Source organism: Crinia signifera, chromosome 8 (genome assembly GCF_055691185.1).
Source record: "Crinia signifera chromosome 8, ASM5569118v1, whole genome shotgun sequence".
Taxonomy (NCBI): Eukaryota; Metazoa; Chordata; class Amphibia; order Anura; family Myobatrachidae; genus Crinia; species Crinia signifera.
In genome coordinates this window covers 167,120,599-167,132,945 of record NC_139224.1, presented here as the reverse complement: position 1 = coordinate 167,132,945, position 12,347 = coordinate 167,120,599, and the positions used below count along the sequence as shown (strand labels likewise).

General features: G+C 47.2%; 1 protein-coding gene across 3 annotated transcripts in view; it reads right to left on the bottom strand.

The window, feature by feature from the left end:
• DNAJC6 (DnaJ heat shock protein family (Hsp40) member C6) overlaps window positions 1–12,347 on the bottom strand; it is a 74,785-nt gene that overhangs the window by 36,657 nt on the left and 25,781 nt on the right. For all 3 annotated transcript variants that reach the window (XM_083157695.1, XM_083157694.1, XM_083157693.1), the window contains 3 exons: window positions 1,884–2,034; window positions 1,586–1,635; window positions 598–746 (listed from right to left, as the gene is read on the bottom strand). In XM_083157695.1, coding sequence (XP_083013821.1) covers window positions 598–746; window positions 1,586–1,635; window positions 1,884–2,034 — 350 coding nt within the window. The remainder of the gene's footprint in view (window positions 1–597; window positions 747–1,585; window positions 1,636–1,883; window positions 2,035–12,347) is intronic.

The window sequence follows — 12,347 nt, the reverse complement described above, 5'->3', positions numbered from 1 at the left end:
GACAGAATAACACTGGACACACTGTTAGCGTGCACTCAGATAGCGTCAGATGTATCACGTCTTTAGCGTGCACTCAGATAGCGGCAGTCATGGCAGGGTCACAATAATGGGCATGTATCACGTCTTTAGCGTGCACTTAGATAGCGGCAGTCATGGAGGGGTCATAATAATGGGCATGTATCACGTCTGCAGCGTGCACTCAGATAGCGGCAGTCATGTAGGGATCACAATAAAGGGCATGTATCACGTCTGTAGCGTGCACTCAGATAGCGGCAGTCATGGAGGGGTCACAATAAAGGGCATGTATCACGTCTGTAGCGAGCACTCAGATAGCGGCAGTCATGGAGGGGTCACAATAAAGGGCATGTATCACGCCTGTAGCGTGCACTCAGATAGCGGCAGTCATGGAGGAATCACAATAATGGGCATGTATCACGTCTGTAGCGTGCACTCAGATAGTGGCAGTCATGGAGGGATCACAATAAATGTCATGTATCACGCCTGTAGCGTGCACTCAGATAGCGGCAGTCATGGAGGAATCACAATAACACGTCAGCTCTAGCACACTGCTGACAGATGACGCACAATGCCACGCACCCGATTGTGGAACTTGGCACTGCGGTAAGACTTGGGTGACAAGTTGAACACTGTGTAATGGTCCAGATGCCTTGAATCCAGGAAGGAGCGCACGTCTTCTATGTGGTTTCTGAATCCTAACTCCACACCTTCTGCCGGGAACGACATCACTAGAGCAACAAGAGGACAGTATTAGACCCCAGCCACTGATGCAACTAGGAAGCCTCTCATACCCCAAAGGTGCCCTATTCCGGCCAGTCCCTGCCCCCTGTGGCTTCAGTTTCCTGTTCTTAGCAGGGACGAGCGGAGCCCGGTGTGGCCCTCTGCTGCTGTGAACCATCCTCAGCAGCCTGCAGCCTGCTCTGCGGTCAGAGCAGGCATGATGTAACAGGGCTATCTGAGTCACCTTCCAATCAGAGTGAACCTGGCCATTCACTCACTAATCTGCAGACAGAACTGACGCTTGGCGAGGAGGTGTATTCTGTTCTGGGCTGAGTCCTGAGAGGTCAGACGTTTCAGAGACTGTAATCTGCCAATACATACCACCATCTGCCTGCACTAAGACGAACATCACAACTGTTGGTTGCAGTGTCCCTCTTACTCAGGATCCCTGTCGCAGGGTGACATGCGTGTCAGTCCTTGGCCTATCCACCCACGGAAAGCGGGCGTCGCATATGCTGTACCCCTTCTGAATCAGCCCCTTAATAAACAACCTCTTCACTATGAATTCATGGTTTTATGCATAAGTTGCTGCCAAAATTGGTACTGATATTTGCACCTAAAAACAGGCCTAATTCACAGGTGTGGAAGCATCAGAGTTACTGTACATACACTCGCAAAGACTGGACAAATCATTTTGATGGTGACTGAGTTGCGTATGGATTTGCCGATAGAATGCAATAGGAAATCCATTCACAATTCATTCTCAGACTTGCACGGGGTGCAGGAATTCATTCTGTCTGTCAGATCAACGATAAGGTCTGAATTAGGCCCCAAGTACGTTACTTACCGATAATCCTTGAGGTAATATATGAGATATCCAGCTCTCCTTTTGCATAACTAGAAATAGAGGAAAACAAAGTCACTGCCGCAATCTGCAAAAAGGCAAAACAGTTATTGGACACTGATAATTTTGTGCGGAAAACACTATGTCGATGTCGGAAGCAGTAGAGCGATGTTTCGCTAGTGCGCATGCACCAAAGCTGGATTAGCGATTGGGGACACAATGTACGTGAGTCAGCATTTGGGGGAGATGACAGGGGACGGTTCGGAAAAAGCAGGCTACACGGTATGAGTGTCCACCTCACCTGGCCACTGACTGCATGACTTTAGTAGACGTGTCCTTCAACGTGTCCTTCAGGTTGTCCTTCAAATTGCTGAAGAGGCGACCAGCTCCCCCTTTGACGATGTCTAAAAGGCCGCCCCCATAATTGGATTCCAAGTCTGGTGACGAGGCACCTGGAAGAGCAGAGAGATTTACTTAGCACAGATTCATTAGAACAGTTATTGCTTGAAAATGCAATTACATAAACCAAATAGATTCTTGGGATATCAAATACAAACATTATTTGGTTGTATATAACGGAACCGGGTGTTACAGGAAATCCCTTCTCTCTTCTATCATTAAAAAATATATATAATAAAAAGATTAATTTATACATAAGATCCAATACTACAGTACATAACACAGGTATAACAATAAACAGAACACACAAAAGATACTAATACGGATAACGCCAAGCACACAGAATTAGAAATACAGGAATGGCTTACTCGCGTACGTCCAGATACACAAAATGTAATGATTCAGCATGCAATAAGTGGAAGTGGTACGGTGCATTTGGAGTACACAGAGAACATTGGGACTGATTCAGCAGTAGTTGCAGTTTTACTAAAATAGTCCTGCAGCGATACAAGTTGCCGCCTGCCTTCGCAGTGTGCCCATATTTTGCATCACAGTGTGACGTCAGGCAGCCACCCCGAAAACTGTCTAGACACGTCTGCGTTGTCCGGTCCTCGCCCCTCTAAATGGTTTGTTGCCACCCCCGCGAGCCCGCGCATCTCTGCCGCTATGGCCCCTACACACGGAGTGATGTAGGGTAATTTTCTAAGTGTTGTAGTCAGATCACTTAGAAAATGGTCTGAAAGAGGCCCATGTCTAGGCCCCAAAAGAGAGAGATAAAGTGGAGAGAGATTTCTTTTTCCCAGAACAGCCTAAAAAACATCAGAGATAGAAAGGTTGGTACTGTATCTCTGTCCAATGCTTGATGCATCCCCCCCTTATATCCAACACATTCTTATGGTGCACATATCATGTAATGTTCTGTAGCTAATATAACCCGCCAAAATCACATTTACGGGCCCAACCTCCTCGCCTTTAACCCTCCCGGACCATTTGGCCGCCTTATCCTGTTAAACAGTTAAGTTCACCCAACAGAAACATAGGATGAATACTGAAGCGAATGTTTGCAGTAGCGCAATATGTGAGACTAAAGTAATTTCCAGCAAAACCATAACACAAGAAGCGGGCTAAGAATTGTCTGTGACAGATGGTGTGACCCCTGCATGCCCATCGTCTGCACAATGCTCATTATAATTAGCGTTCTCCGTATCCCAGTCTGCTCCTCTCAGCAAGAAACAAAGGGTGCCATCTTTACCAGGGAGAACATATGGCTGGCTTGTCTGTTCCTGTAGATCACAGAAACCCATCAACTGGAGGGATTTACATTGGACTTGTGTGACAAGCCTTCAATATATTGAGCATTTCCGGTGACTGTCCCAACGGCAAGTGTGATTGTAGGTGCTCTTTGCTCAATATTAAACCTTCAAAGACTCCACATGTAATAAAGGCATAGGCAACATCCTTACCCCACCGACTACTTGGGCGCACTCAACCTTGTAGAACTACAGAAATGTCCCACCAAGACCAACCTTCTGCTACATTATAACCACACTGTTTATTCAACAAAACTATTCTGGTTTACGGTAAGGTAAGGAGAATACATAAGATGTTCCCGGTATAGAATTATAACAGGGGAACCCTACACTGTGGCCTATCCTGTTATAGTGTAACAGCCTGGTCCTGGTCACTACTTCTGACAAGGATCCCTGTGATCATTATCCCCCTGCATTAGCAGCAACGCTCACGGGATATAACACTTGTGCTAACTGGTCATTTTCTTTTTAGGGGATGGGACACATGTTATAATTTTGACGATGGCTGAATGTTAGTGAGGGTGGGAGAAAGAAGAAAAGAGAAAGAAAAGAAGTGGTATGGCTGGCCAATAGCAAGGGAGGAAGAGAGAGGAACAGAGGAAGAAAAGAAGCGGTGTGGCTGGCCAATAGCGAGGGAGGAAGACAGAGGAATAGAAAAAGGAAAGAAGCGGTGTGGCTGGCCAATAGCAAGGGAGGAAGAGAGAGGAACAGAGGAAGAAAAGAAGCGGTGTGGCTGGCCAATAGCGAGGGGGGAAGAGAGATGAATAGAGAAAGTAAAGAAGCGGTGTGACTGGCCAATAGCAAGAGATGAAGGGAGAGGAATAGAGAAAGAAAAGAAGCGGAGTGGCTGGCCAATAGCGAGAGGGAAAGACAGAGGAATAGAGAAAGTAAAGAAGCGGTGTGGCTGGCCAATAGCGAGAGGGGAAGACAGGAATAGAGAAAGAAAAGAAGCGGTGTGGCTGGCCAATAGCGAGAGGGGAAGACAGAGGAATAGAGAAAGAAAAGAAGCGGTGTGGCTGGCCAATAGCGAGAGGGGAAGACAGAGGAATAGAGAAAGTAAAGAAGCAGTGTGGCTGGCCAATAGCGAGAGGGGAAGACAGAGGAATAGAGAAAGTAAAGAAGCGGTGTGGCTGGCCAATAGCGAGAGGGGAAGACAGAGGAATAGAGAAAGTAAAGAAGCGGTGTGGCTGGCTAATAGCGAGAGGGGAAGACAGAGGAATAGAGAAAGTAAAGAAGCGGTGTGGCTGGCCAATAGCGAGAGGGGAAGACAGAGGAATAGAGAAAGTAAAGAAGCGGTGTGGCTGGCCAATAGCGAGAGGGGAAGACAGAGGAATAGAGAAAGAAAAGAAGCGGTGTGGCTGGCCAATAGTGAGAGGGGAAGACAGAGGAATCGAAAAAGAAAAGAAGCGGAGTGGCTGGCCAATAGCGAGAGGGGGAGACAGAGGAATAGAGAAAGAAAAGAAGCGGTGTGGCTGGCCAATAGCGAGAGGGGGAGACAGAGGAATAGAGAAAGAAAAGAAGCGGTGTTCCTGGCCAATAGCGAGAGAGGAATAGAGAAAGTAAAGAAGCGGCATGGCCATCCAATATTGAGGGGGGAAACAGAGGAATAGAGAAAGAAAAGAAGCGGTGTGGCTGGCCAATAGCGAAAGATTGTTGCGCGCTGTAGGCGCACATCAGGAAGGACAGAGCGGCGCGTCCTTCCAGACGCCTGTCCTTCTGGGTCCGACGTCCGGTTGCTAGGCAACCAGAGACGCCGGAGGACGCGGCGGCGTGATGCAGCGCCCGCCTTCCGATCTGGCGTCTCCCAGCAACCTGGGACACCAGCAGACACCGGGGGGACTTCCTGCTCACGGCGGCGCCGTTGCATAGCAATGGATAACGCCGCCGGGCAGAAGGATAGGGTGGCCTCTATTAGGCCAAATAAACCACAGGTGGCCTGAGGAGGCAATTAACATAGGCGGGGCTGGACTCCTATCCTCATTGGTTCCTGAGGATCATTTAAGGGAGCCAGCCCAGCAGTCCTCGCCGGTGATAGCGTCAGTTGGTCTCTATCCACCTGCCTCAGCACATTCCGGTCTATTCCCTCAGCGATTCTTCCCAGTGGAACGTTGATCCTTGGTTCCCCTGGTTCCGTGAGTTGCCCTCGAGGGGGTTCTTCTTATTCCTTGCTTTTTCCTAGGTTGCTATTTTTGTTATTATTCCTTCTTCAGCCGGTCAGGCTTGTCTCATTTACTTTTGGCTATATTTGGTGTCCAGCAGGCACTCCCTTTCCACGTCCCATTGTTACGGGGAATCTCCTTCCCTGGTTCTTACTTTTGTGTGCTGCTTCTATTGTGTTGTTTTATTGTTCTGTGCGACAGGTGTCGCAGGTCGTAGCGACTAGGTCGCTGGCGCTTAGCGGCGTTAGCCAGGGTCCGGCAAGCCGCCGTTTGGTTAAAACTTTAGTTAGGCCCCTTAGATAGTTTTCCTGTTGACTGTCCCCTGGGGGGGTCCCTGGCTCCTTGTCCATACCTAACACCTGGCTGTACCGGAGTTAGGACGGGCTTAACTCGCCCTTCCAAATGTGACGGCTACAGGCGAAGTCTAGAACATCTGCAGGAGTCCGTCACCCAGCCTGGGGGGTACAACAGTCAGAATAGGGTTTGTTGTGGCTGTCCTAAACAGTAGTCCCGGCTGCGGGGTCACACCCGATACCCAACAAAGATGAAGAGAGAGGAATAGAGAAAGAAAAGAAGCGGTGTGGCTGGCCAATAGCGAGAGGGGAAGACAGAGGAATAGAGAAAGAAAAGAAGCGGTGTGGCTGGCCAATAGCAAGAGGGGAAGGCAGAGGAATAGAGAAAGAAAAGAAGCGGTGTGGCTGGCCAATAGTGAGAGGAGAAGGCAGAGGAATAGAAAAAGAAAAGAAGCGGTGTGGCTGACCAATAGCGAGAGGGGAAGGCAGAGGAATAAAGATGTTTCGTTTTGTGCTACGTCCGTGCGGACAGAAGAACTTTTCAAAATGATAAAATGAAAACCTTTAGCATTTCCACAAATTAGAAAATTCTATTTCCATTTTACAATTACAATTAACTCATTAAAGTTGAATGATGACGCACTCCAGCAAAGTACAGAATGAGCATAACAAGCATCTATTCATTAAACCTGCATTTTAATTCTGGGGTTATCGCTAATAAGCCAGTAACAGAAGTCTGAATGACAACAGAATCGGTCTTTATGTTATTATTACCTGTCCGCACGTATCGCACGGATTTCCAGACATGTAGCATTACCAGAATGCTGTTCAAGCAGACAGAAATACCGCAGACACACAGGATAATTTGGGGGCGCTTTGTGCGCAAATAAAAAAAATTCCTCACATAGATTTCACATTTTGACGGGCAACGCAAATGTGTGTAAGCCAACGATATCTCCATAGTGCGTTACTTGCATGACGGGAGCGGCTGCCAGGCCCAGCGATAGGTATCGGTCTGTGTTTAGGAACAGAGACAGAAACAGCTTTCTTATACTAAAATGCTAATATACAGCAACACAAAGGCGTGCTTGTCAAGGTCAGTGGGAAGACGCTGGTACGTCAGCCATGTTCTAGTGGTAGATATGCTCTCAGAGGACGCTTTGTGTCTTAGCAATGACACACTACACAATACACTTTGGGTCTACAGAAGAATAAATGAGCATGGAAGAAAGAAGAAAAGAGAAGAAGAAGCACAAGGCTGAGAACTAATTCTATGCTCGCTCACACCTGGGAAAATTAACTCTATACTTGCTTTTCAAATGCCCACTATCCTCCGAATTAGGGGGGGGGGGGCGTCATGTGACGTCTGCTGCCCGTACGGAGGATGTATGGGTAAGCCTGCGTTGGCAGAGGTACACCCAGTGTTTCCGTGGGCATGCCCACAGTTTTTGTAGGCACGCCCATAAAATGCTGGGCGGTTCCCTGCGTGCACGCCATGCCCACACCCTTCCTGCCCATCCTGGTGCAAATGCCATGGCGAGTGTGAAACTCGTCGAAGGTGTTCGTTCCTGGGATTTGCACATGCACAAATTCAAGCATACAAAAAATTCCGACCATCGGGACCGGGAGCAGATTCGAGAGAAAGAAAGAAAGGAGGAAGGAAGGGGGGGGGGGGGGGGGAGAAGGGAGTTGGTGGGGGGGGGGGGGGGAGAGAACATGGGAGGTGGGGGGGGACGTAGGAGAAGGAAGGAAGGGGGTGGAGAAAGATAGGAAGAGGGTCGAGAAAGGAAGGAAGGGGGAGGGAGGAAGGGAGGGAGGAAGTAGGGGAGGGAGGGAGGGAGAAAGTGGAATTTTCTGGTATATGCCAATGTTAATCCTGTGACAAGGGTCCAGGTAAGATCAGGAAGAATCATCCACCATTACTTTATCTCTACCTATGCACACATGACACAAAGGTATGCAACAGGGTAGACACACCAGGAGGGGTAAAACAAATGATTGAGGATCTAGGTAAATTAGAGGAATGGTCAAGAGAATGGCAACTACAGTTTAATGCCAAAAAATGCAAAATCATGCACTTGGGTCTCAGAAATCCAAAGACTCAATATAGTATAAATGGCAGTATAATGGAAACTACTGAGGAAGAGAGGGATCTAGGTGTCACTATTTCAGGGGACTTAAAGGCAGGTAGGCAATGTAACAAAGCAATGCAGAAGGCAAGTCAGATGCTTGGTTGCATAGGGAGAGGTATCAGCAGTAGAAAGTAAGAAGTAATAATGCCACTGTATAGGTCATTGGTACGACCTCACCTAGAGTATTGTGTTCAGTTCTGGAGGCCATATCTCCAGAAGAATATAAATACATTAGAGACTGTACAAAGAAGGGCAACTAAAATGGTGCATGGCCTACATCACAAAACGTACCGGGAAAGACTAAAAGATCTTAATATGTATACTTTAGAGCAGAGAAGGGAAAGGGGGGACATGATAGAAACTTTCAAATACATCAAGGGCTATAACAAGGTACAGGTGGGTGACATTAGTCACAGGAAGAGGAGCAACAGAACACAAGGACATGCACTGACACTAGGGGGAGGAAGATTCAGGGGAAATGTGAGAAAGAATTACTTCACAGAAAGAGTAGTAGATAAGTGGAATAGCCTCCCATCAGAGGTGGTAGAGGCAAATACAGTAGTACAATGTAAACATGCTTGGGATAAGCATATTGATATCCTTACAAAAAAATAAGGATCAAATATGGTTTGAGGTAACATGTTTAAAAAAGGGGCAGACTAGATGGGCCAAGTGGTTCTTATCTGCCGTCAAATTCTATGTTTCTATGATGTGCTGCGGGACCTCCTGTAGCCCACTAGAGGGGCAACCCCGCTGCAGGCAATGGGTTAACACCAGCTGAAGGCTTTGGCCTATGCAGATCTGTCTGTAAAATGAACATGCGGGCAGAGCAGTTCTCGCATCTATTAGGGCAGATTGAATCTTGATTATTAATAGAGAGAGTCAGAGTCAGCCGCCATCAGCTCCGCCAATGCTCCTGGTCCCATAGATGTATATAGCTGGCAGTATACATGACTCACCGTCCATCTATTACTGATCATACAAACAGCAGCTGATTCTTGTACTGCGGAGGGTATAAGCACAGTACGCAGGGCTCTTACTGGTGACTATGGTGACACGTCTGCAGTTTCCCCACCACCCCTGTTACACCGCCGGTACCACTTCCTGTCAATCACTCTGCGACAAAGGTCTCAGTGCGACACCGCGACGCATGTGCATAGCAATCGTAGCACAGGCGGAGTTTGCCGATAATCGCTCCTCTGCCTAATAATCGCCCACTGCGTACAAACATGAATTAGGCCCCCTGTCTGCAACATGGGAAATTCTATATAATACAGTACAAATCTATGATTACAGAATAAAGGGTCAACGGCTTTTACGTCGACACCAAAATGCTGACATACATAAGGTCGCCATAAACAAAATGTCGACACAAACAAAATGGTAAACGGTTGACATGTGAAAAAAAGATCACCATGAGTTTTTCCAAAGTGAAAACTCACGTCGACATTTTCCTGTGTCAACAATTTTCATGTTGAACTTTTGTTTGTGTCTACCTTTTGTTAATGTCAACGTATGGCCTGACGACCATTCTCATGTGTCGACCAATAGCAGTCGAACAAGTCACCTTCGGAAGTGTTGCAGCGACAGGTGTCACAATATCTGTGCAGCTTACGTATTGCGTGTGCGTGGCCGCAGGACGGAGGGACGGAGCTGCGGAGGGTTCGGGAGAACTCTCTCTGACCGGGCATTGCCTATAGGCACAATCTGTAATAATGATTCTTTTTATGACTGTTTTCTGGGTGTTCCCCGGTCTGAGCCGCTCAGTCGCCGGTTTTGATCTGTGCATTAATATATTTCCTCAAGTACCCTGCGAGCACAATCACAGCGGCGCATATAAGTTCGTCCACCTCTGAGTCAGGAGCACAGCCGTAGCATAAAAGGCAGCAATGTAAATAAAATGTTACCTGTGCCCCCCCCCCCCCCCCCCAGCTGGGGGTGTTACCTGTGCCCCCCCCCCCCCCCCAGGTGGGGATGTTACCTGTGCACTTGTGATACAGTCACAGTTCGCACTTGTGATACAGTCACAGTTCCTAGAGTGGATTCCCACTAATTGCCTTTCGGAGCCTGAAGGCATATGACATTATAATTCCTACTAAACTCTACAGGATTTTCTCTCAGCAGTCTAATCTCTCGCTTCCTTTTGATTCCGTCTCTAAACACACACGGCGGAAAGCAGTTTCTACACAAATGTTTTGCCTTTCGTTAACAATGGGCCTAATTCATACTAGTACGCTACGGCTTGTGCGCATGTGCCGCCAAGGTGCCGCCGCGATCCCGCTCGAGTCGCAATGAGGATATCATAGAGAAGTACTTGGGAAGAAGGGACCGTTTGGAGGGGTAAAGGCAGGGCTATTTTTCAGCAGGCTCCAGCAGGAACTGAGGCCCTTATTCTAGTTCACTCTTTCTGACAAAATATTTCTTAGATGGACAAAACCATGTGCACTGCAGGTGAGGCAGGTGTAAAACCCCACCCAAATCTAATTATCTCTGCACAAGTAACACCTCACCTGCAGTGCACATGGTTTTGTCCATCTAAGAAATATTTTGTCAGAAAGAGTGAACTAGAATAAGGGCCTCAGTTCCTGCTGGAGCCTGCTGAAAAATAGCCCTGGGTAAAGGGGAGTGGTTGGGGAAACGCAGGTGTGCCACTTGGGGGGCGGACCTCCACTTAATCCGATCCTGACCCCAGGATATCTCCGATCCTGACCCCAGGATATCACCGATCCTGACCCCAGGATATCACCGATCCTGACCCCAGGATGTCGCCAATCATAGGGTATTGTTGTGGTGTATGTCTATATTGAGAGAGATTTATCAAAGCTTGGAGAGAGAAATAGGGGGTCCTGATACAGGGGTCTATGTACTAAGCATTGGAGAGAGATAAAGTGGGTCCTGATATATGGGTCTATGTACTAAGCATTGTAGAGAGATATAGTGGGTCCTGATACAGGGGTCTATGTACTAAGCATTGGAGAGAGATATAGTGGTCCTGATACATGGGTCTATGTACTAAGCATTGGAGAGAGATATAGTGGGTCCTGATACATGGGTCTATGTACTAAGCATTGGAGAGAGATATAGTGGGTCCTGATACATGGGTCTATGTACTAAGCATTGGAGAGAGATATAGTGGGTCCTGATACAGGGGTCTATGTACTAAGCATTGGAGAGAGATATAGTGGGTCCTGATACAGGGGTCTATGTACTAAGCATTGGAGAGAGATATAGTGGGTCCTGATACAGGGGTCTATGTACTAAGCATTGGAGAGAGATATAGTGGGTATTGATACAAGGGTCTATGTACTAAGCATTGGAGAGAGATATAGTGGATCCTGATACAGGGGTCTATGTACTAAGCATTGGAGAGAGATATAGTGGGTCCTGATACAGGGGTCTATGTACTAAGCATTGGAGAGAGATAAAGTGGGTCCTGATACAGGGGTCTATGTACTAAGCATTGGAGAGAGATATAGTGGGTCCTGATACATGGGTCTATGTACTAAGCATTGGAGAGAGATATAGTGGATCCTGATACATGGGTCTATGTACTAAGCATTGGAGAGAGATAAAGTGGATCCTGATACAGGGGTCTATGTACTGTACTAAGCATTGGAGAGAGATATAGTGGGTCCTGATACAGGGGTCTATGTACTAAGCATTGGAGAGAGATATAGTGGGTCCTGATACAGGGGTCTATGTACTAAGCATTGGAGAGAGATATAGTGGGTCCTGATACAGGGGTCTATGTATTAAGCATTGGAGAGAGATAAAGTGGATCCTGATACAGGGGTCTATGTACTAAGCATTGGAGAGAGATATAGTGGGTCCTGATACAGGGGTCTATGTACTAAGCATTGGAGAGAGATATAGTGGATCCTGATACAGGGGTCTATGTACTAAGCATTGGAGAGAGATATAGTGGTCCTGATACAGGGGTCTATGTACTAAGCATTGGAGAGAGATATAGTGGATCCTGATACATGGGTCTATGTACTAAGCATTGGAGAGAGATATAGTGGGTCCTGATACAGGGGTCTATGTACTAAGCATTGTAGAGAGATATAGTGGGTATTGATACAAGGGTCTATGTACTAAGCATTGGAGAGAGATAAAGTGGGTCCTGATACAGGGGTCTATGTACTAAGCATTGGAGAGAGATAAAGTGGGTCCTGATACAAGGGTCTATGTACTAAGCATTGTAGAGAGATATAGTGGGTCCTGATACAGGGGTCTATGTACTAAGCATTGGAGAGAGATATAGTGGATCCTGATACAGGGGTCTATGTACTAAGCATTGGAGAGAGATATAGTGGATCCTGATACAAGGGTCTATGTACTAAGCATTGGAGAGAGATAAAGTGGGTCCTGATACAGGGGTCTATGTACTAAGCATTGGAGAGAGATATAGTGGGTCCTGATACAGGGGTCTATGTACTAAGCATTGGAGAGAGATATAGTGGGTCCTGATA